This window comes from Talaromyces amestolkiae (assembly GCF_001896365.1).
Source record: "Talaromyces amestolkiae strain CIB chromosome Unknown scaffold16.1, whole genome shotgun sequence".
Classification (NCBI taxonomy): domain Eukaryota; kingdom Fungi; phylum Ascomycota; class Eurotiomycetes; order Eurotiales; family Trichocomaceae; genus Talaromyces; species Talaromyces amestolkiae.
In genome coordinates this window covers 181,779-205,160 of record NW_024468052.1, presented here as the reverse complement: position 1 = coordinate 205,160, position 23,382 = coordinate 181,779, and the positions used below count along the sequence as shown (strand labels likewise).

The 23,382-nt window shown below is 47.2% G+C and overlaps 7 protein-coding genes across 7 annotated transcripts; 3 read left to right on the top strand and 4 right to left on the bottom strand.

Moving 5' to 3' along the window:
- Nucleotides 1-51: 51 nt before the first annotated feature.
- Nucleotides 52-1,533, top strand: BHQ10_007601 (uncharacterized protein; the record flags this gene model as incomplete). Its single annotated transcript, XM_040880315.1, has 4 exons — nt 52-173; nt 228-347; nt 407-689; nt 742-1,533. 4 exons carry the CDS (start codon nt 52-54, stop codon nt 1,531-1,533), a joined length of 1,317 nt encoding a protein of 438 aa, XP_040736104.1.
- A 655-nt stretch (nt 1,534-2,188) lies between these two features.
- Nucleotides 2,189-3,049, top strand: BHQ10_007600 (uncharacterized protein; the record flags this gene model as incomplete). Its single annotated transcript, XM_040880314.1, has 3 exons — nt 2,189-2,334; nt 2,397-2,470; nt 2,529-3,049. The coding sequence occupies 3 exons, from the start codon at nt 2,189-2,191 to the stop codon at nt 3,047-3,049; spliced, it is 741 nt and encodes a 246-aa protein (XP_040736103.1).
- Nucleotides 3,050-3,384: 335 nt separating this feature from the next.
- Nucleotides 3,385-3,800, bottom strand: BHQ10_007599 (uncharacterized protein; the record flags this gene model as incomplete). The annotated part of the gene is made up of 3 exons (XM_040880311.1): nt 3,385-3,562; nt 3,623-3,698; nt 3,755-3,800. 3 exons carry the CDS (start codon nt 3,798-3,800, stop codon nt 3,385-3,387), a joined length of 300 nt encoding a protein of 99 aa, XP_040736102.1.
- Nucleotides 3,801-4,347: 547 nt separating this feature from the next.
- Nucleotides 4,348-6,734, bottom strand: BHQ10_007598 (uncharacterized protein; the record flags this gene model as incomplete). The annotated part of the gene is made up of 2 exons (XM_040880310.1): nt 4,348-5,295; nt 5,352-6,734. 2 exons carry the CDS (start codon nt 6,732-6,734, stop codon nt 4,348-4,350), a joined length of 2,331 nt encoding a protein of 776 aa, XP_040736101.1.
- Nucleotides 6,735-8,737: 2,003 nt separating this feature from the next.
- BHQ10_007597 (uncharacterized protein) lies at nt 8,738-19,623 on the top strand (the record flags this gene model as incomplete). The annotated part of the gene is made up of 11 exons (XM_040880309.1): nt 8,738-8,861; nt 9,266-9,576; nt 9,625-12,785; nt 14,099-14,855; nt 14,971-15,126; nt 15,837-15,971; nt 16,149-16,168; nt 16,233-16,304; nt 16,365-16,434; nt 16,492-17,528; nt 17,595-19,623. 11 exons carry the CDS (start codon nt 8,738-8,740, stop codon nt 19,621-19,623), a joined length of 7,872 nt encoding a protein of 2,623 aa, XP_040736100.1.
- Nucleotides 19,624-19,914: 291 nt separating this feature from the next.
- On the bottom strand, nt 19,915-20,424 carry BHQ10_007596 (uncharacterized protein; the record flags this gene model as incomplete). The annotated part of the gene is made up of 1 exon (XM_040880308.1): nt 19,915-20,424. One exon carries the CDS (start codon nt 20,422-20,424, stop codon nt 19,915-19,917), a length of 510 nt encoding a protein of 169 aa, XP_040736099.1.
- A 698-nt stretch (nt 20,425-21,122) lies between these two features.
- BHQ10_007595 (uncharacterized protein) lies at nt 21,123-22,780 on the bottom strand (the record flags this gene model as incomplete). The annotated part of the gene is made up of 2 exons (XM_040880307.1): nt 21,123-22,377; nt 22,431-22,780. 2 exons carry the CDS (start codon nt 22,778-22,780, stop codon nt 21,123-21,125), a joined length of 1,605 nt encoding a protein of 534 aa, XP_040736098.1.
- Nucleotides 22,781-23,382: the final 602 nt, after the last annotated feature.

The window sequence follows — 23,382 nt, the reverse complement described above, 5'->3', positions numbered from 1 at the left end:
TCATTGGGATAGACCTGCCAGGAGGGCCAGCCATTGCATGACCAAGACACGATGATCAGAGGTCGTGTGTCAACCTGCTACCAACCACATAAGCGGTCGCTTCACAGTCCAGCTTTACATTCTATACAAGTGCAGAAGCCGCCGCCATGGAGGCCAACTATAATACTTGACGAGTGAGAATCGTTGTGCTCTCTGTATACCAACGCCTGCTGACTTATGACTCACAGGTGGGTGGAAAGGCCGGTGCGCCCTATCAGTCTACGACAATTGACTTTTTTTGGCCGAGCTTTAACAGAACCTCGCTTGCTGGATTCTGCTAATTATGTTCGAACCGAGCTTCCCACAAGGTGTGTTTAGATGTCTCGCTCGGGTCACTTAAATGTTCATTTGCTAATGATACGTCCAGACTGGCACATCGCCTGCGTGAAATGCAAACACTGCCATATGTAGTCGTGGCAAACCCTCATATATCATTGGTCTACGAATTGTACTACAAAGCCTTTGAGAGATTCAGAACTATTCCTGCAATCAAGTCCTTAGATGATAATAATCGCTATTGCGACGTCTTGCGAGAAATGCTCAAAGAGCACTTGACGGTCATCCCGAACCTCGCCATGGGAGTGCTTGAGTGCCAAGGGCTTGTGAAACCGAACGAAATTGATACATTTCTAAATACAATGCTTCGCGCGGTATGTATGACTTATATGCTATGTTTCGAGACACGCCTAACATGAGATCTAGAGGATATCCCGTCGCGTGATAGCAGAGCAGCATCTTGCTTTGACCGAAACATTTAACATCTCACAGCGATCAAACAAATCTGACCCTAGAGCTGACCAAAATTCCGACTTTGTCGGTGAGGTCTTTCTCAAATGCAATGCCAAGGATGTCGTCGAACGATGTGGGAAATTCACCCAAGAGTTGATGCGTCAGAGCTCTGGGTCAAACAAGATTCCTGGGATCAATATCAAGGGACATCTCGATGCAACATTCCCCTACATTCTTGGACATTTGGAATATATTGTTGGAGAACTCTTGCGAAATTCTATAMAAGCCGTTATGGAAAAGTACCGAGACTCTACCGCTGATCCTCCGCCAATTGAGGTTCTTATATGTGAAGCATCGCAGTATGTCACCCTACGTATATCCGACCGAGGCGGCGGCGTTCCTCGGGAGATATTCCCGACGTTATGGTCCTTCAGTAAAGGCCCACGGACTCAGGACCGGTTGGAAAATCTCGGTCAGGTCCCGACTCTAGCGGCCACGATGCAGGAACTTGAGGTTCCCCTGGAAATGGAACCCAGCATTAAAGGCAGCTACCGTGAAGGATCTTTATCTACCTTGAGTTCACGTCCACCCAATCTTCGCTTGGGTATTGGGCTGCCCATGAGCAGAGTTTATGCCGAATACTGGGCGGGAAGCCTAGAACTACACAGTTTGGAGGGGTACGGCGTGGATGCTTTCCTGCAGATCTCGAAGCTTGGTAACAAGAATGAGCAAGTCACTGCCAGAGCTTCTTTGGATGCAGTATGATCAATGACCATGAGCTGGATGCGACTTGCATATCAGAAATATCAGTGTTATGTTTGGGTGGTTCATTCAATTACCATACAAGCATCATTAACGAGAAAGCAGCAAGGTTGCTGTTCGTCCAGGCTCCGCTGGTGAGTTATGGATTCATTGGGCAGCTCGCTCGTAACAGATTGGTCTACAAATACCGCACATTGGCAGATCCATAGAGATTCTGTCACCACAGTCCATGAATTGAACAGTAGGAGCAGAGAAACGGGCTATGAAATGTCCCTTTTTCGTGTCATCCATAGTCTATCTACCTCGGTAAACCAGGTAAAGCTTTTTCGGGATGCAATATCAGATCAGTCAAATTCCGAAACAGTCATTGCTCTTATTTTCTTTTCCCTTGTAAAGTATTGTTGTCTGCGAGAAACTGGTAAGCTATATGGCCTGAGCTCTGATTGGCTCAATCCGTGCTACAACAACGTGTCTTTCCGCCGCCAAACAAATAAACTCCGAAAATCTCAACCAACCGTGAAAACGACAATTGTGTTATTCCTATTTCAATTACTCGGATCGTTCAATTTGCCTGTGTTTGATATTCGTCTCTAGAACCGACCCAGCGCCCAGGGGCGTATTCCATCACATCAGATTGCTCGATTTGCGACAATCAACCATGTATTCCTCAAGCAATCGTGCGCAGGGCGTATTCGGCTTCTTCACTACAGTAGCAGCTTTCGTCGCCGGATTTGCGGCTTTATCTGTCTTTTTGCATCCTGCGACAGATGTGACGTCGAGCGTGGAACTGAAGAGTGTTCAAGTGTACGTTGTTTCATGTCATAAACTAAGAAAATATTGCTGACCGGGAGTGTTAATTGGTATAGTGTCAAAGGGAGACCGCACTACTACTCCTCCAAACGAGAGGAATATGCCCGAATTGAATTCGACCTTGATGCAGGTGAGATTATCTTATGCCCAAGTGTGTGTAGATTGAATACGAAGCTAATTCATAACAGATTTCTCGCCGTTGTTCAACTGGAACACTAAACAACTCTTCGTCTACGTCCTAGCCTCATACCCTGCGTCTTCACCCGCAAGCGAAAACCCTCACAATTCCGAAGCTATCATCTGGGACATGATCATCCCGGCACCCGAATCACCATACTCCTTCTCCAACTTGAAAGAGCGCTTCCTCTCATCATCCACAAAATCAACCGGCAAGGCCAAGAAGACGAACAAGAATAAGAAAAAGTCGCAGAAGTCGACAAAGCCCGAGCAAAAAGGTGTCCTGCACCTCCGCAATCAGAAATCAAAATATCAAATCACAGATATCTCAGGCAAGATCGCGGAGCGTGAGAATGTCACGCTCACAGTGGGATGGAATGTGCAGCCCTGGGTAGGAGCGTTGTTGTGGAGTGAGGGAACAGGTGCATGGCCGCGAACGGAGGGACAGGTTGGAAGGGGTAAATCATTTGATTTTCCAGCTGTGAAGACGAAGTCGAGTTCGAGTACGACGTCGCAGGCTACGGACGTTTAGATGTAGTTAGGTTACTGAGCATAGATTTTGGAGTTTGTATAGTGTCTTTTTTTATAATTGCACTCTTGTAGTGAAGTAGGAAATACGAACCGACAGATACTCATCTAGCAAGAACCATTAACTCAAAGATAGTATTAAAGCATATGCTCTCGAATCGCCTAACTATACGAAAAAGCAAGTTCAAGAAAAGTCTCCGAAACCAAATTATAGCAATTGGGTATCGCACAGCATAATCAAAACAATGAAACTAAGCCATCCAATCACTCCCAAGCTCCCACCCTAGCCATAGTTGCTTTCACTCATTATGACTCACGGCACATCGGCTCATTGGGGGTTTAGGTCTGTATAGTCCCATACTGTGTCTGCTGTTGCTGATGACGACCACCCGACTGGATACGCTCCGAATAAACGCCCGTCGCCGGCGTCGTGAACGTGGTGCCGCCAGCAGCGAGGCCGCGGCGATGGTAGTAGACGTATTCTAAGTAGAAAGCGTGAATGTGGCCGGGGAAGTATCTATAAGCCATTAGTTAATCATCGGTCTCTCCGAATACACATTGTGTAGAGGGGACGTACCCAAGGATAGTGAGGAGGATATTTATTAGCAAGTCAGCGCTGCAGCCAGAGATGAGGAAGACCCCGAGGGGTGGTACTGTTTTCTTGTTAGCTGATTCACCGCGAACATTCAGAAAGGGAGAATGCACGTACTGAACAAGGTGATGATGACAATACAGAGTGCAGAGCAGTCGGCCATCTTGACTAGAATTCCTTTTTCCTTCTCGTCTTGGGGATTGAAAGTTGCGAGGTTTATTGAGTCTATCGAGCAATGTGTTGAGAAGAGAAATTACCGTTTGGAGAAAAAAGAAAATAAGCTGTGGCAGTTAGGGAAATAAATAGTCATTCGTGAGCTTGTGGCCAGCAGCAAGCGATGATGTCATTGCTATTGTTTCCTATGCGTATTTACCTGGTACGTACTGAAACACCATTACGTATTGTGGCGCTCATCGGACGATCATAAGCTACAAAGATGGTTGTGGCGGTGCAATTGTGGCGTTATACGCTTATTGCTTGAAAAGGCATCGATTTCTTTCAAGCATGTTTGTATTGGTTAGACTAGGGACAATAAGAAAGCAAATTATATTCTAGTCGTAAATTCGTCATAAAAGATGTCTAGTCGGAGAAGCCTCGGTTCTCTTCACATATAAACAAGTATTCGGGTACAGAACAGGTTGAGGCCTGTAAATCACAAGTAGAAAGACAGTATCCAGTTAATGATAAGTATTGTGAGACGAAGGTCAGGTTCAAAAAGACATCTCAGAGCTGAATCGGAGTCCACTGCCACGGTTCCCAACTCCGTTGTTGATGCCAGGACTGGTCGGGCGACTGCCGTTATTGCCCCATGACTTTGGGCTTCGAGGTTGTGTGCTGGTTGCTCGTGTCGCCGGGCGGTTGTTGCGAATGTTTCGTAGTTCTTCTTCCTTCTTCTGGAGAAGAGTCTCACGTGCTTTCAGAGCATCCTCGAGTTTCTTCACTTGGGCCAAATGTTTTGACTCGTCGTTCTGCTTTTTGAGTTCGCTCAACTTGACGGCTTCAGCATCGACTTGGCTTTGCAGATGTGCATTCCTCTCTTGCAAGGTATTATTCTCATTCTTCAACTTCCCCGCCTCATGAGATGCATCCTGATATACTTCGCGCGCGCGTTCGGCTTGCTTCTTCTCATACTCGACCGTTCTTTCGAGTTTGGCGTAACCTTCAGTGAGTTTACGATGCTGCTCTCGTAATACCTCAAGTTCTTCTTTCAATCCACCTTCAGTCTTGAGATCATCTCTAGCGGATTGTAGATCATGTTTCAGTTGAGTTCTCTCATCTTTGAGCTTCGTGATCTCTTCTTGTTGTTTCACAGTTTTTTGTTCGGCCTTTGTCTTATCGACGAGCAAGTCATCTCGCTCTTTTCGTATTTGATGTAACTCCTTGTTGCGAGCCTCGTAGCGATGCTGTAAGTCTTCCCACCCCTTGACGCGCTCTTTGAAGCGAGCCTCATTCTCCGTGATAGTCATTTGCAATCGATCAACTTCCGCAGCATGGTCAACCTTTATCTCGATCAGTCGAGCTTCCAAAGCCTGTAATTTTGCGGTCAGGTCCACGGTTTCGCTCGTCGGAGCAGTGGACTGTGTTGTTATCTGAGTAAGTTCCTGCGATGAATGAATGCGCTGTCTCTTTGACTCGGGTGTGTCGGCATCCAGTGTGTCCTTGATAGATCAGCCAGTCAGTAGGGCAGACAAGAATATCATAAATCAGCACTTACGAATATGCGCTTATTGACGGATGTTGATACGACCATCGGATCCGTCACCTGCGAACCGAGAGGATCCTCGCTCTGCAGTCCATCCGACACAAGTATGTGAAGTGGCTCGATTGCGGGAAGAGTCCAACTTGCATTGAAATCATCTGACATAAGACAAGTGAAGATTTCCTCGGCATCATCCTGCACGCCCAGAGCATTGTCTTGTAAGTCACCGAGCATATCCACTAAACTCTTCACAATATAAACGAGCAGCCTCAAACTTTGTGCCTCCGGGAGGTTGGGTAGACATCGCTGAATGTGCTCACTGGAGTTCGCTATAATCAAATGCACGACAGGAAGCAAATTCCCATTGTGCGCATTTGTAGTTCTGAGATGTTCAATAGCAGGACTTGAAGCATTGAACGAAGAGTCAAGTGCGAATATAACTGTTGGTGATCGATACGTCTCCACAGTACCAACATGTTCCGTAGACAAAATACCAACGCTCAGCGATCCATTGATCATGGAGAGCTCAACATGTCCATGCATTTCAGCCCGTGGCCGGACGGGAGCGAAGCCTTTGCCTATAAAATAGCGTTCAACTAACTCTGCACTTTCCCTTTTGCCTAGTACGAACAAGATGTGCATATCTTGTGCTCCGGCAATCTCTATCAATTGACCCAGAAATAGAAATTTGGCGCTGCTATATTCGGCCCACGACGCTTCTTTTTGAACATCCGGTTGAGACCGTTTCACATGCTCAGCTATGTTCAAGTCAGTATGGACAGCAATGTTGTCTAGTTTTTCGATAAGTTGTCGGATGTCCGATAGAGCTTGAGCTTGCTCGGTCATGGGAAGAACATTTCCATCTGCCGACTTGAACCCAGAGAGGAGAAGTTTCACAGACTCCGAGTGTTCAGCAAGTGCTCTTTCGTAGTTGTCTTTTCCAATAGAGTCCATAGGCATAGTTACAGCAAATTCAGAAGGGCCAAGTCGGAGTGAACCCGGAAGAACATGTTCGGTCTTTTCAAATATAGCACTGGGCTGAATAGTTTGTACACCTGCCTGTTCGGGAAATAGCAGTGCTGGAGAGACTACAACAATATCTGCAACATTCCGCTCTTCCATGACCGGTGCAGCGATGTCCACTGGGTGCTCTGGTGCCCGGGTACTTAGGGGTAATGTTGTCTGGGGCATAGATACCGGTACCGCAGGTTCGATATCCCCTGCAGATGATGGTGTTGCACTATCTCCCGCAATTGGAGTCGACACACCCTTGCTTATACTGTTCAGTCGAGCATAGGCATTCTGAAGCTTCTCTTTCGGGGTAGAGCCGGTAATGTCATTGAATCTTCCTGCAGACTCGGAGCCTTGACGACTTGTTGAGTCTCGTTTCGTCTCCATGGCTCTTGAGTAATTTCTGCTTGGTGAAAGTTTACTTATCTCAATTTTGGGCACAGTCGCTCCGAGTCTTGAAATAGGAGCTTGCAGTGTGCGAGGAAGACGCAAGCGTTGCAGAAGTAGAATCTTGCGCGTCTTGCAAAGCTTGCAATGAAAGAACCTGCTGACTTAATTCTACACAGTTCCCTGACTTGGTCGAGTTAATATCATGCATCTGAATGTAAAATGAACTGACAGTTGTCCGGCCCTACCTGATTTGGTCAGATGCGCATGTATGATGGTGTGTTTACGCGCCCTGTCAAGCGCCAATCGATGTCCAGGAACTATGGCAGGCAGACATTGTAAAAATTGAGAATTTGTATTTTTCGAGCTAACCTTCAATCAGAGAAGCAATGGCACAACAACACGGTCAACATAGCACGAGTGGAATGGCCTGTATGGGATGTAAAGCGGAGAAGAAAGTCTGGAGCTCTTATCGACGGGCTAGACAATCGCCTTTCACGTGATAACAGATAACGAATGCCAGCAATCCACCCCAATTACCACGGTTTATACGGCCAATCTCCAGAAAAAAATGATTTCTGCAAGTAAAATACTGATTCATTCGCACGCTGATTAGAATGCTATTTTTCACGTCTTATAAACTAGGCTGGTCGTGTTTTGCGCTGTGCCTGGAACTTATTATGTATCTCGGGTGGCTGGGGGATACAACGTTTGAAACACATATGTAACCATGAAGATCAAGATTAAGGCTGTCTAGTGTCTCTGAAAGCTTGATACACGGCCATAGAATGGAGATAGAGAAAGAATTCCATTTTCATCATCACTAGAATACTAAAGAACGGCTATAATGATAAACAAGTTAGTAAGTCAGGTCAGAACCCGGTTTATCTTTGAGCATCATACCACGTCACATCAAGACTGGTAATTGTCATCGAAATGGGGTGGATTACTCCAGAAGAAAAGTGGCATGACTACGGAAGGTGGAATATTCGAAAGTCGTTCGTACTCCAAAACCTCTTTGCTGACTTCGTCTTCAATCATGGTTCATTCAGTCAGCGCCCATACGTTCATGGGAGAAGGGGCCAGATGCGCAGTAGCTTCTGGAAATTTCAGGTCATTCGAACTGGATTAACTTGATGGCGAATTGCAACTTGTAGTAACTTCTCGCCTTTTGTCATGTTGACGACCTCTCGTACCACATGGGGAGCGCGACATCACAAGGACGCCGTCATGTAGAACAACCATCGCGATGAGAACTTTCCAAGTAGGCAAGCGTATACTTCCGATTATAGAAACTGGGTAATGGTCGAATGCCGAAACCATCATCCCGAGATCGACTAACTGAGTATAGGACATCCGAATATTCGCTAAGTTTCTTCATACGTGCGCGCTTCCCGAAGCTCTTGCCCTTCCTCTCTAAGCCGATCACAATTCCACAAACGAGACATTTGGCGCTGCAAGCCTAATCCACCATGCCAAAGTTTTCAAGAATGGACAGCGCTTCGACGCCACCTTGTTGTCGGTCTTTGAGGATTCGCGTTGAATGAAAATAGAACAAGACAGCGTTTTTGTGAAGAACGCAATTGTTCAGAGATGGTGTCGACTGAATTCAATCTTCAGTAACTCTAGCGGTATATGAACAGCCACATGCTTATTGTCTAGGCCCAAATTGGCTGTACTCAAATGAGATCCAATTCGGTGATACTGGCTATTGAACACAGCCTATGATATGTCATAAAACGAGATGCACTAAGTCCGGAAGTGCTTCTGGTTTAGAAAGTTTTAAACAAAAATCTACCCAAATTTTTGGATTATGACATTCATTTGGGAACAACTTCGGGCCTCTCTAGGTCCAGAAGCATGCCGAGGCTGATCCAATGGGAACTTCCCTGGTATGCCGTGTAAAACATCAATGTGTTGAAGGATTTTCAGTTTGTGTAGAGTTCAAGTATCGGCCACTCTAGCCAGACCGAGAGAGTTGCCGAAAACGATTTAACAGAGGCATGGAGAAGAAGAAGAAGAAGAAGAAGAAGAAGAAAAGAGAGAATGGGGAGAAGAGCTCGGAGCTTATGGACAAACTGCCCGAAGCGGAAGGCGCAACAGGCACGGGCGCCAAGCCCAGATGGGGTAGCTCCTTCCCATCTTTTTGGGCGATGCTGTGACGACAATACTTTCTCTCTTGTAAGGTCTACACGCGACAATCTTGGATCTTCTTCTTTATCATAATCTTAATGTCGTTCTTTCATTACTAGCCTGCTTTTATCCTTTCCTTTGTTTCTTTTACTTACAACATACTAGCATGTCTTGGTGATGACTTATTCTTGGGATATCTTAGTACAGTATCTCTGGAAATCGATGAATGCGGAATATCTTCTTTACTGGTGTCATGGCGTAACCTCCAGCAAGCCGCCAACAAGCGACACATTTCTCACCACCCTAATCGTCCGACGAGATGGAAATMCCCGCCGATTCAAAATCGCATGGACCTGGCCAATATCCGAATTTAATATCTATACCGCAACTGTCGCCAGATCTTGAGGATGCGAGTCAGTACTCTGTTCAAGCTGTTGTTACACTCGTGTGGCCGTTCTCCTCTTCGAATCGCTTGTTTAGCCTTCTACTCGCCGAACCGGATTTTCGCCTTCGCAATCAGAATGGGCAGATCAGAGTGACATTCTGCGGGCGTTGCGCAGAGGAGGTTGCCCGCACCAAGGTCGGTATCGGTGACACAATCACGTTGAGCTTGCAGGGTGGGCAATGGTCTAAGAACCATAAAATCCAATCAACTCCGGGAAAATCTTTGAGTTGGGAACTGCAATTCAAGAATCGGGTCAAGCTTGAGGTAGGTGACTAGTTGGCATGTGTTGATTGTCCAACTAATAGTTGATAGGCAACCAGGAACGGCAAAAAGACTGCTGCGCTCGACTATTCGCAACTGGAATCACCCAGACAAGATGCGCAATCCGTTGAACCTACCACACCTGCGCTGCTTCCAGCCCGTCTTCCCTCACCGATTCTCTCGGAGCAGAGGTGGGAGACGCCTGCCTTTCTACGTACGAAACGGCTTCGATCACGGAGTCCTGTGCCTTCCATACATGATATGTTCGCAGAAGAAGATGGTTATGTACCCGGTATAGGCAGGAAACGACCCAGATTCAGTTTTCCGAGTAGCGAGTGGCGATTGCTGGATGAATCTGACGACCAGGTGGAAGTCAATATGGAAAATGATGTAAACTGGTTTGAGTCGGATGAGGAACTGCTCGATCGAGACGAAGATGTTGACAACGATGTGGCACTCTCTGGAGCCGCCTTCAGACTCAAAGAGCCTGCAGAGAAGGTCCCTATTACGAGTTCCACGGATGATGTGGCAGGCGATAGAATTCAACTTGTCAAGTCCAATTCTCCAGTACAGGAGGCACAGTCTACATACGGCAACGCCCAGGAAATTCAAATTATAGCGCCTTCCTTGGAAAAAACTGCTGTTGAGCTCCAGCTTCCAGATTCACAACTCTCATTTGCAACACCACGTCTTCATCCTATAACTTCTTCTACGCTTCCAACGCCATCGCCCCTGGTTCAAACGCCGGTGGACTCTGCGAAAGTTTCCCAAGGTCCATCCAGCGATATACTAACCTCTCAGCCGCATTTCTCCCCTATCGACCACGACGAAATTTACAACATATCATCTTATGCGTACAAGACAGGCGCGTCAGGCGACACAGTAGTGCGCGAGTTGGATGTCCAAAATCGTGCTGATAACGGCCAAGATCTAGAATCAAAGCTTCGATCAGAAAACCTGGCAATAGATACTCTCGAAGTGTTTCAAGATGAGGAATCGCCACAAGGCGTCCACGGGCACTTCTCACCTTCAACATTCACTGGTGTACGTGACTTTGCCGTAGAACAGGGTAATGAATCGAAACGCGCGAGATATGTGGAAGACTTGGCTTCTGATTTGGTACAAGATGACCATTTTGAGCAGAACGACGGTGAGCCAACGGGTGCGCACGATTCGGTGTTGGAAGATGGTGCAGAAGCCGATCCTGATGGTTCAGAATCCGAAGGCTTCATGGATAACGAAATAAGCTCACAGGTGCAGATCATTGAGGTTGATGATACAAGTCTCGGTGGGTATGGAAAGAGAGGTCCAAATGTTGAAGAAGTCGAAGATGAAGAGAGCGAACTCGAAGACAGAGGCTCSTCTGATGAGGCTGAAGAGGCTGACAGCGAGGAGGATGCGATATTGTCCGAACAGTCTGAGTACTCCGATACAGTCTCTGGATATGAAGAGGAGAGTGCTGAAGAAAAATTGGCCTCAAGAACCCCGCAGCGTATCGTCCATCCCGAAGTGATTGTCTTGGACAGCGATAGCGAGGATGAGCCACCCACAGCCAATGCACCTTTGAGCAGGCACAACAATAGCGCTTTCAATCATATAGGGAGTCTAACACATCACGAAAACGATGAAGATGGCGAAGACGAGATTGCAAGTCAGGAGATTGACCGCATGGAAGAAGACAGAGATGCATACAGCGATGAAGAAGAGGAAGAAGACGATCAGGACATGTTGCCAAGCGATGCTGAGGGTCCAGAGCGCGGAGATGCTGGCCATGAACATGCGCACACGTATGAGGTTTATGACCTGGACGAGAGAGGTGACGCATATGCAGAAGAAGCTAAGGAACATGGACCTCATACTAGCGACATGGAGGAGTCTTTATCTCTGCCAGGTGTGTCTGGAAGTGCCCAACGACAGATAGAAGTACAATTCGGTGCCAGAAACGATACGTTCAGTCTCGATCACGATATGATGACGCTTGAAATGCCAGGAAATAATAATTCCTCAAACATGGAAGAAATTCCAGATGGAAACAATGATTTTGATGTCAAGGACGAGCAATCTCTGGTCCCAGAGGACCAAAAGTTATCCCAGGAGCAATCTAGAGGTGCAACTCGAATTATGCAACAATTGGCATATCGCACCGTGTCACCAGCGCCAGTAGCTACCCCTCCCTCAACTGTCAATGACGAGTCTCAGTACACATTTGTTGAAAGTACGGTGCCAACTTCAGTTGATTATCGTTCCTCGCCAGAAACAAAAACACCTGAGGCGGAGGGCAATCATAATCGTCGCCGTCGATGGATTGATGGCTCCGATGAACGGCATTTGCAAGATATTGGCCGACAATTGCCCAAGGAAGGGCATCTGGTTCATGGGCTTGCAGATGAGGACGAGGGCACCTTGGAGAAGCTGGACGAAGTTATTCTCATAGAAGATTATTCAATCGAACCAACGGAAAATGAAAGCCATGGAGCAGATGAAGTCGCACAGCCCGACTTGCAATTTGATCTCACGTCTCCCACCGTCGAAAAGCCAAAGTTGCCAGTTTATACAACTCTTGCTATGCTCGGCGAATGGTCCAATGAGGCCGTTGACGTTATTGCTGTGGCTGTCGATGTGTCACCTGCTGAGCCCTCGACCACTAAGACTGAAGAATATCATATGAGACTACGTGTCACCGACATATCAATGGCAGGCACGACAGTCATTGTGGAAGTAATTCAGCCAACAGAAACACCTCGACCTAGAGTGACGGAAGGCGATGTGCTTTTGCTTCATGCCTTTCAAGTTCAAACTTACAACAATTCTATCGAGTTACTTAGCTCTAACGACAGTGGTTGGACTGTATTTAGTTCCTCAGCTGACCAGCCCTGTGTCACCCTTTCGAATGTGACCCTTGGCGAGCGTGAACATGGATATGTGAAACTACTACAAACTTGGTTCCGAGAAGACGGTGCTGCCATGGCGGCCGACCATATGCTACAGGTTTCTATCAATCAAGAGGAGAAGCAGCCTTCCCCTTTTAGCGCAGCGTCCAGTGATGCTGGCAGCTTAGAGTCGACCAGGAGTGGACCAGTCTCTCGGCGACGACCACGACGGAGAAAGGGCCATCGACGGGTCACAATACACGAACTGAGAGACGGGCGGAAGTATACGGAGTTTGGGTGGCTGGATAGTGACTCCATACATGAGCTGCGGGATGGCACAGTGTATGCACACTCATTTGATAGAGATAGATAGTAGTGGTCTCTTGCGGGTTGTATTTTACTTCCCTTCCAATGTACATAAACAAATTCTACCTTTCGCTGCACATACTTCAACTAGTCAAGGACAAAGGTCTCCGACCTCTAGATATAAGTCAGCTCTGAGCGACCAATTGCCAGGTGCGACCTGGGCTTTTGAAAACCAAAAAGAAAAAAATAACAATTTATCAGACTTTGCCTTGACACCTCATTCTCAACCAGCGACCTGTAGAAAGGATGAAACCGAAGTTTGCGGTTGAGGCTCGGATTACCATTACGCTCGTGATTCTTCATCTGGGCAAAGGGCTTGGGAGACGACGAAGAAAAGATCACACATACTAGAGGTATTTCAAATGATCCAGTCTGCTAGATCCAAGGTGAGAAAGTAAGAAATCAATCTACGAGCAGCAGCAAAGTATGTCCCGTCATTTAGGTCATCAACGCATCATGGGAAGCTGTTTTGAAAATAGCCCTCGTGATGATGGTTTTATATGCGATAGTAGGCTCTAATGCCATTTGATCTCGACACACACATCGGAATCGCCAGCGCTGTAGAAAAGGAAAAAAGAGAACTGGCGATGATTTGAGTCGGTGGTCTTGGGTTAAGAGAAGGAAAAGAAGAAGAGAGAAAGAAAAATTCGACCAGAAAAGAAATAAATAGTCGGCCTGCTGTAAGGAAGTGGAGAAGGCGGCCGCGGGCGGCAGATCGATGCCGATTGGTGAGGAAGCTTACAGTAACGGCTGCAGTAATTGGAGCTGTTTTGTACTGTTTTCGTACGATTTCCGCTGATAAACGGCGTGTAATATTACCGTCCCTACAGCCCAGGCTGTGCTGAGTAAATTACAAGATTTCTCCAAAACCTCAGGCCAATAATCAATCAAATCTTCCCAACTCCATCCCATCCCACTCCAAACAGCATCCTCACACAACTCAACCACCCTCGCCTCCAACACCTCACTAACCGCTTCCTACACGATCCGACTCTATTATAATACCGACTCGACCAATATAATTATCTATCATTTCGACCCGCCCCGACAACAGCCATTCCGCCAATTGTCCGCTACTGAACATTCGCTGCTCCGTCCTCTCGCTTACTCTTAGTCTCCAAGCTCGATACCTGACTTGCTTTCAGCAACCGAATGTTCGTTGGCCTTTCCGAGCTGTCGTAGCCGCTTTCTCGATGGATCAAGCAAACCTGTGGACCCGGAGATCAAAGTACGCCTACAATTATTTTCTTTTACCCGTTCTGTAAGCGTACTGACATGCATCACTACAGCGCAAGCAAATTGTCTCTGTCCACGGCCAGTGACAAGGAAGGTAGCTCCAGACCAGAGCTTCCTCGCACTCATTCATCGAAGCGCTTCGGACCCGACAGCTCGCACGGACGATCAAACCCTTTCAACGCCATATCCCCCCTCTCCGGCGGCGTATCTTCGCCCTCCGCTGGTGCGTCAAACGCTTTCGGACTCGGTTCCGGCGCGTTCGCATCTTTCGGCTCGTCCACAAAGACTCCCAAGACTCCCGGTGGAACCTTTGATCTCAGTTCAAGCACAAAAGACAAACGCGACACAAGCGACGATACGTCATCTACGGGGAACATAAAATCAAAAACCTCCTCCTCCTCGCTCGACACCACATCTACCTCCGCAATCAAGGACCACCCGTTGAAATCAACGTGGATTGTCTGGTACCGCCCTCCGACCCCGAAATATTCGGACTACGAGAAATCAACCGTTGCTCTTGCGTCCATATCGTCCGTGGAGAGCTTCTGGACGATTTACTCCCATCTCAAACGCCCCTCACTTCTTCCCACTGTCTCAGATTATCACATCTTCAAGAAGGGTATTCGCCCTGTCTGGGAAGATGAGGCTAACAAACGTGGTGGAAAGTGGATCATCCGTCTGAAGAAGGGTGTGGCGGACCGCTACTGGGAAGACCTCCTGTTAGCCATAGTCGGTGACCAATTCGCCGAGGCGGGCGATGAGGTATGCGGGACGGTCCTGAGTGTGCGAAGCGGCGAAGATGTGCTCAGTGTATGGACGAGAATCGACGGAGGGCGTAATATCAAAATAAGGTACGATTATTGATACTTTGAATATTCAATTCAAAGCTGACGGGTTTATAGAGAAACGATAAAACGTTTACTAGCTCTACCGGCGGACACAAATATCGTCTGGAAGAGCCACGATGACAGCATCGCGCAGAGGTCAGCCATCGACCAAGCTCGACAAGAGAAGGCCGCGGCAAACCCCGGGCATCACCATCATGGGTACCACCACGGAGCCAATGAGCGCCGTAGGGCAGGTACTAATGATGAATCCTATAGTGATAGGAGCAAAGGAATGGCGTCTTGAGTTTTTTTCCATAGGCGGTAATCTGTTCTTGATGCAGCCCTGTATAGTAAAATTTCTCTACACAACGGTCTTTGATGTTATCTGCGGGGGTTTGGGCTATTCCTGCATTTCTTGTTTCTGTTTTATTCTTTTGTTTGTGATTGGATTGGAGCCATGATCTCATGACAATGAGTGGGAATATTTGGAAATACAAAACGTTCAAAGCAACTGTGGAGTGACTTGTTGGGCTTTTTTCTCATTTATACCTGTTCTTCCTTTGGACTCATTGACTTCTGTTGCTCTTGGAAAGATTTTGCTCATATGGTGTGCATTATTACGAAGACTTATTCTTATGTGGACTGATGGAATGGAATGTAACAGTATTATGAATCACAAAATCTTTCTAATCAGCAGTAGACTCAAGTACACCTAGATAAATCTTAAAGAGCGGCATGTTCCTTCCGGTGCGGGCAGAATAAGTCTCCGCCTTCTTAGTGGGCATGGGGCGCATGCACCACTGCATCATAACTACCCGGGAACATTTATTGTCCCTGTACGACAACTTTCAACAACACCCAAACTCCTCATCACACACAGTTTTGCTCTGCTTGCAAGTCTATTGGAAAAACAAATAATGCATCTTGGCACTTCCCACTGGCAGATTGCATGACATAAATGCAGTTTCTCTCGGGAATTGCCCAGCTCCTCACTCGACCGCCTCCCACTCCCGATCACCGCCCAGACCTCAGTGCCAACCTCGATACTCTCGCGTCTCATGGTGGTGAGGAAGGGCAGAACCTGGAGGGGCTGTCCGGGGTAAGAGCAGCTGGTGTATCTCCAGATGTGCCGAGAGGGAATTCGATTGTGAGTTTCATGCTCTGGTGTCTTTAGCATGCACAGCAACAGCCACAAAACTTCATGTCTGATTATAGACATGGTTGTCGACTGAAAAATATAGTCTTAGTTTTGGACTGTCGCTAATCTGATGTCTAGTTCCTGTCACGAGAGCATTTGTGAGCTTACATTATTTATCTTGATTGCGATCCAATATTGACATTGACTGATATCCAATGCAAGACCCTTGAGCAGATCGAACATGCGGCAGGGCGACGAAATTTCGGATGAGCAGAGATTGTTTCCAACCTACAAGTATGTCGATAATACGTGCTTGGAGCTTTGAGGCTTATGCTAACCCTCTTTTACTATTAGAAAAAGCCAAGATGATGTTCGAATCCATATCGGTCAATCGTTCGCCAAACCCAAAAAGTCGAGAGTCAACGTACGCGTACCTATCTATTGAAAATAGTCGCCGCTAATTCATTTTTGACAAATCCAGCAACATTCTGTGTTCAAAATAGTCGATCGCATAACGCCAAATGGAAAAGACAGCGGCCCGGTACGTGCCTGGGGAGGAAACAACACTACCAACAGCGCTGCCCAGCACTCGACACGTTCTCGACACCCATTCAGCTCCCCGACACCTTTTGAAAACGAGCATCGACCTCTGAAGCGTCGGCGGCATTCATTTGGTCCAGTCATCGATCTCGTGGACGATGACGAAAGCCATACACTTCGAAATCAGAGCCCTTCAGTTGCAAGTGTCGAGTCACACGAAGACCGTGAAAAGAACGGAGATTCAATTCGAATACCCTATGTTTCCGAGTATCACGGTCCTAAGGATGCTTGCATTGAAGTGAATTCAACGAACGCACAGCATAGGTCGAAACCTATTGAAACTGTGGAACTCGACGGCAAAGATGCAGAGGACAATCTTAAAAGTCCCGTGATCAGACGTCGAGCTGACAGCAAAAAACGCCGTGGTTCTGATGCGAGTGAAAGCCCGGATGAGCTACAAGAGGATGTATCCATTCGAACAAACCCCGAATCATTTGCTTCGAATCGACGCACTATTGGATCACACTCATTCTTGTACGAGGTAGATCAAAAGCCAAGCAGACGGTCAAAACGCCGAATGTCACCGAATGATATTCAACCGACAGTCTTCAACTCATCAAACAAGACTCCAGAAAGGCGCCAAGCCCGGAACCAGCGAATTGCTCGATCCCACAAACATCTGTTTGATGTCAAATTTTTCAGATATGACAGCATCAAACTCGAGAACCGACAATTATTCCTGGACGAGGGTGATGATACTATAGGATTGCACCAATCGATCCCATCTGTGAGCATACCGGTTCGCAGAATTATTCAGGTCTTGCTAGGTACGGAAGGTAGCTTGAAATGTCGTTTTACTCTTTCCAAAATTGAGGGAACTGCAAATCAGTCGATCGATATTGAATTTGCGACCGAAGCAGAGAAGGACCAGCTTCGTAGTTTACTACCAAAGACCGCAAAAATACGTCAAAAAACTAGGTGCGTACATTTTATCTTACACGCTACAATCTTTTATTTGGATTGATTGGTGCTAACATGCCTTAGGGAGTGGATGGACAAGGCTTTTGATAATGTCGTGGTTGTTGAACGTGTCCGTGGAAAGCGACTTAGCAGTCCTAGTATTACAGAGCCTGGCGAAAGTGCAAAACCCGATTCAGTGAAACGACAAAAGCTGTCGGCTACACTGCAAGGTGAAGATGAACCCAAGGGTATCAATCAGCCGCCACGTCGAGTCCCTCTACCAGTCGCGCAGTCTTCCATTGCTCTCAAAACACCTCGATCTGAGGATGATGAAGGAATTAGCATCCCGGTGAAAACATATCAAGCACCTCGCAAACAACGAGAGCTGAGATCCAAAGCTCGCCAAGGCCTAGTTGACTTGATCGATGATGAGCCTGATTCCAGTCCGAAGTCAAACCCTGGTGACCGCTGGTCAAAAGCACTCGTGTATCCGCCTGTGGGAAAGAAGAAGGCAGAAGTCAACAGTCACGATCTCGAGCGCTTACGCGATGGAGAATTCTTGAACGATAATCTCATAGGCTTTTATGCTCGCTTTTTAGAGCATTACCTCGAACGGAACAAACCAGAAGTCTCCAAACGAGTTTATTTTTTCAATTCCTATTTCTATGCGACGCTCACTAGTCCTGTAAAAGGTAAAAAGGGGGTGAACTACCAAGGCGTTTCTAAATGGACGAGAAATGTCGATTTGTTCAGTCATGACTACGTGGTTGTCCCCATCAATGAGAGTGCGCATTGGTATCTGGCTATCATCTGCAATCTGAGCACTCTCAAAAAACGCTCGGTGGTCAAAGAGATAGAGTCTATACAGGAGGAAAGCGAAGCGGAGCAGGAGGTGGTCAACCGGAAAGAAATACCTGAGACGCCTCCGTCCGAAAAAGCTGCTACCCCTGAGGAGACGGCTCGTGACTCACTTGCCGCGATGAAGATAGATGACGTGGTACCAAATTTGAATCCTCAGACGGGCCCTAATTCTGAAGATGAATGGCCCGAGAAGGAGGAGAATCAGGCTTCGCCGCCTGCCGTTTTCCACAGCGAAATTCCTTCTGACACCGTTCAATCTGATGCTGCAAAGAGGAAGAAGTTGAGATCTGCGGGCCCAGTCTACTCGATTGACCAACCAACTATCATTACATTCGACTCTCTTAACGAACCAAGGCAGCCTGCTATCAAGGTTTTGAAACAATATCTCATAGAGGAATCTATCAAGGCAAAGATATCATTTGAAATGAAGGATATCAAAGGCATGACGGCTAAAGGGATTCCATTGCAGCCTAATTATTCTGATTGTGGTCTTTATCTGCTGGCATATCTTGAAAAATTTGTGCAGGACCCAGATGAATTCGTCAGAAACATTCTTCGAAGAGAAATGAGTACACAGATTGACTGGCCAACTTTGAAGTCCGGGCTGTTGCGACGGAGACTTCGTGACTTTCTTTTCAAGCTACATGAAGAACAAGACTCTGGCCAGGACACTAAGTTGTTGATTGACGCGCAGCCAATCTCCTACTTATTAAGCCCGACTGCTCAGCCAGCTAAGAAGGTCCAAGGCATTGAAGCTGGCCCTGTTGCCGAACCAGAAGTCATCGCCGATTCTTTCCAAGACAAGGAGGAATTGAAAGATGATGCTGTACCAGATGCGGAATCTGTCATTCAAGAGACTCAATTCTCGGAGCAGCAGGGTGCCCCTGACCCTCAACACGAGCCAGAGGCAACCGATGAGTCAAAAGCAGAGCATGTCGATGAGATAGTTGAAGTTCCCAAGACACCAGAACGGGAGTTGAACACCAGGGCAGCGTTGCTTGACAGTTCACCAGTTGTCATAGCAAACTCCGCCCCTGATGTACAAAGAGAGACTCCTCAGCCCGATCACCCCGACCAGCTTGTCCAAGCTGAAAAGGATATATTCGACGATATGTTTGAGTATCTCAGCAACACTCCGCGGGACAGGGTAGAGGTCCGAATCCCTACTGTTCAGGTTCCGGACACACCACCGGCCAAGAGGACCCGCAAAGTACGGACCAGTCCGCGACAGATCAAATCGAAGAAGGTATGATCATACTAAGTGCTACGGTTCATGGTCTACCGGTATATGCTTTAAGTTGCCATTTCACTTCTTATCATTATGATTTGAATTTTTTGATACGTTTTCTAGCTTTTTTTTTTGTGCATGGATGGGAGGTGCTTTTGCAGATCAAGTTGATATTTGTCAGGGTTCCCCAGGTTATGGGGGTTAGCATTACAGGAGTCATTGTATTTTAGATACCAACACGTGTTTGAACTGAATCGTTATTCTATCTACCTATCTATCATCATCCTCCTCCTCCTCCTCTAGAGCAGTAACTTACTACAACTCGCTCTCTGGCGCAGTAATCCACCACGTTAACTTATCCCTCTTGAACGACTCAAAATCCCATTCCGCGCCCATATCCAAATCCTCCTCGGGATCCGTCCATATATACGTCGTCGCCTCGACTTCCTCCATTTCGTCTTCTTCTTGCTTACCCGTCAAGTGCGCTGTGTGATCTAATCCTTTCTGCAGGGACTTGTCATCCTCATCCTCTAGAGCACCCTTTGTCTTGGGGACTTTGACTTTTACAATACGCTTCTCATACATGGTTCCCTCGAAAACGTCTAGACGCAGGACATCGCCTTCCGTCAGCCCTGTGACCACAACGCCCAGTACAGACGACGACTCCGGTGGTGCGTAGGGCAGGATGGCGGGATAGTCTGCGCCTTTCACTCGGTAGCGTCTGTAGCCTGGTAAGAGGGCGGGTCTGGTGGTGAGGAGCGCTTTTTGCCAGGGTTCAGGCGTTGCGGAGCCGTGGATTATGCGGTGGAGGATTGCGGGGACCATGAGGGTTCCTATGTTGAGTTAGTAGGGAGAGAAAAATAATATGGAATGGAGAGGATTCAATGTTATCACCGTAGAAGAAGAAGGTGTTATCGCCCATTTTGTTTATTGTTGTTTCTGAATGCGGGGTTGTTGGGTGAGTTGGAGATGGGGACTGAATGCAGTCGGACTTTTTGAGGCTTTATTGACAATCTTCTTTGCAGGGGGTTATGTTTCAGACTCCTGATGCTTATGAAATATTTATCGCGTTATATTCCTTCTGCAAGGCTTGTGTGGATGTTGAAAGACCTAGGGCACAGTCAGTGACATATTTTTCACTGGCTTAGGACGATATGAAAAGCATTCAAATGGTATACTGAATAATAACAGCAGGCAGCGCTTACCGTGAGAAGATATAAGATAATGACTCACTGTAAGAATATACCCTAGGTCTAAGGATTAGAATAGTGTAGTAGCACAAATATCAGCTGGTCCCTGGGAGATCAGTCCATGGTTCACGATAAGGAGCCATGCGGGGAAGCTTATCTACACATCTACCCTAATCACTGGTTCAACTATTTTAATATCCCGATCTTCAATAGTCAAAATTCAATTTGATTTCTACTAACTAGGCTCTAGACTAGGTAATGTGTAGCAAGGCCATAGTGGCTCAATCCGAATACCCTAACCTACCAAACTGGGGACAAGATTTCAAAGCAACTTCACATGTCCGCCTCATCCAAGATCTCAGTAGCATCGTCGTCATCATCATTAGCAGCAACACTGGCAGCAACACTGGCAGCAGCACTGGCAGCAGCATAAGAGTTGGCATTAACAGAACTGGTACTGGCACTGGCACTGACATTGGCATTTGCAGCAGCAGCATTAGTAGGAGCAGCATTAGCAGAAGCCGCAGTATTAACCTGCTGTGGGCCCACCCAATTCAACATGCAAAAGAATGCAGTCTCCATCTGCATTTCCCGGCGCACGCATTCTTTGAGAACCAACTCATCAGGACGCTGAAGCTTGACCCGACTACCATGCTTCCCATACCCCTCATACTGCACCAGACCCAATTCATGCCGTGGAACGCCAAAGACATTACGCTGCTGGCCGTCTACAGGTATATGCTTCCAGCGCATGTAAGTCTGCATCGCCTGATGTTTGTCGAGGAGGAACTTCCGATCAAGCACGAGGCAGGTCATGGTTAGAGAAGGTTGAGCCATGAGCATACGACGAATGTTGGCATGTGCGATTGGAATAAGTGGATCGGTGCAACGCATGTCGATTCTCATAAAGAACATGCATGCATAGAAAAGATCGGCTGCAGTCCATAGCTCGAGGTTTCGGATGGTAGCGAGGCGTCGCTGGTTATCGGGGATATCCATCAGGAACCAGATCTTCTTGACGACTCTTTCTCCCTGTTCTTGCGGGAGATAGAGACCCTCTTCGTTCAGGAGTCGAACGATTTTCTGTGCTGTCTGCTGACGATAGTGGATCATTCGAAGCCAACGAAAGGAAGGGATCATACGAGTCTGGCCTCGAGTCACATCTAGGTCGACGCGTGGATCTTCATTGCACAGACTGCGGTAGCATCTGAATGGAAATGTTGATGCTGCTATGGGGGCGTAGCGCATAGCTTGAGCCAGAACAATTGCGCTATTACATGTGTTGACCATGTTGTGCAGATCCTTGGAGATAGCGTAGAGAGATATCAGACTGTCCACGTCGAGACACGTGACGAAATGGAAAAAGATGTGGACATGCTGTAGTATGGCCTGGAAGATATTGAATCGAGGAACTGCACGTCCACTGATGAGTCGACGAGATTTGAACGAGTATATGGACAGCTCTGCCGCTGGTGGCACAGGAGTTTCAGGTTCGCCTAGCTTTTGTCGCTTTACACCTTTGTTCTTTCGTGCCGCTCGAGTGGATGATCTTAAGGGCCCTGAAGCAGCGCTTTCAGTGGCCGTCTCGCTGCCATCTAGTCAGCAAAAATGTGCTTTCAGTGGCATGATATCAAGGCTTACCTTTGAATTCCAAGCGTAACTGGACCAGTCGTTGCACCCAATAGCAACAGTCCAGAGACAGCAGCTGCCAGGTCGACATCTCCATTTCCAGCCTGCATGTTAGCCTCGGAAGCTGGATCAGCTCGGACTTGCACAACCTCATCATCGTCCATGACCACGCCTTGGAGGCGTGGATTGATGTTTGGGTCGAGAACTTGAGCATTGCTGGAACTTGAAGCGTTGATGGAACTTGGAATTGAAGCAGGTGCCAAAGGCCTGGGCTGAGGGGTTGTACTGGCTCTTGTCTGAGGATTTGCATCAGGTTGACGACGACGACGACCAGAGCCTGATCCTGTGACCCTTGGTGCCATGGTTGTTGCCACAGATTAAACTGAGTGAGCAAACACGACAAAAAACAGTCTCAGAAAGATTGTGACGATGAGAGTACGATGATAAGAGTGCGCGTATTAAAAGATTTTGTGGGCTAAAGTCAACAAACACGCGGGCGTGAACGGGACAAAAGAGGAAAGAGGAAGGACTTTCCAAAAGCAATCTAATATCAGACGAAGTGTGCAGTGAATAGGGAGAAAATGTTACACAAATGATCAATGCCCCTACGTGCCTCACAATATGTGAAGCCCTTGTTTTTCCAGAAGATGAATAGCGACTCTACCGAAAAAGAAGGATTACTGAATCTACTTGCCCTATAATCAGTAGACTTTGTTGTTTCACGTGACAAAACAGCTACCAATTTGCCTGACCTGAGATTTGATGTCACTCCTCCCAATTCCTTCAACTCGTGGATTAGAGAAAGAGTCTTGAATGAATGAGATGAGAGTCGAAAGTTCAGTCACCAGGCTCCATCAACTCATATTAGCGGTTTCTGGATGCTAGGATTTCCAGTTCGAGGTGACGCTTCCCGGTTGAAAGTCAAGTTCCTTGCGGAATTCATGTATGTATCTAGAGAATCGTT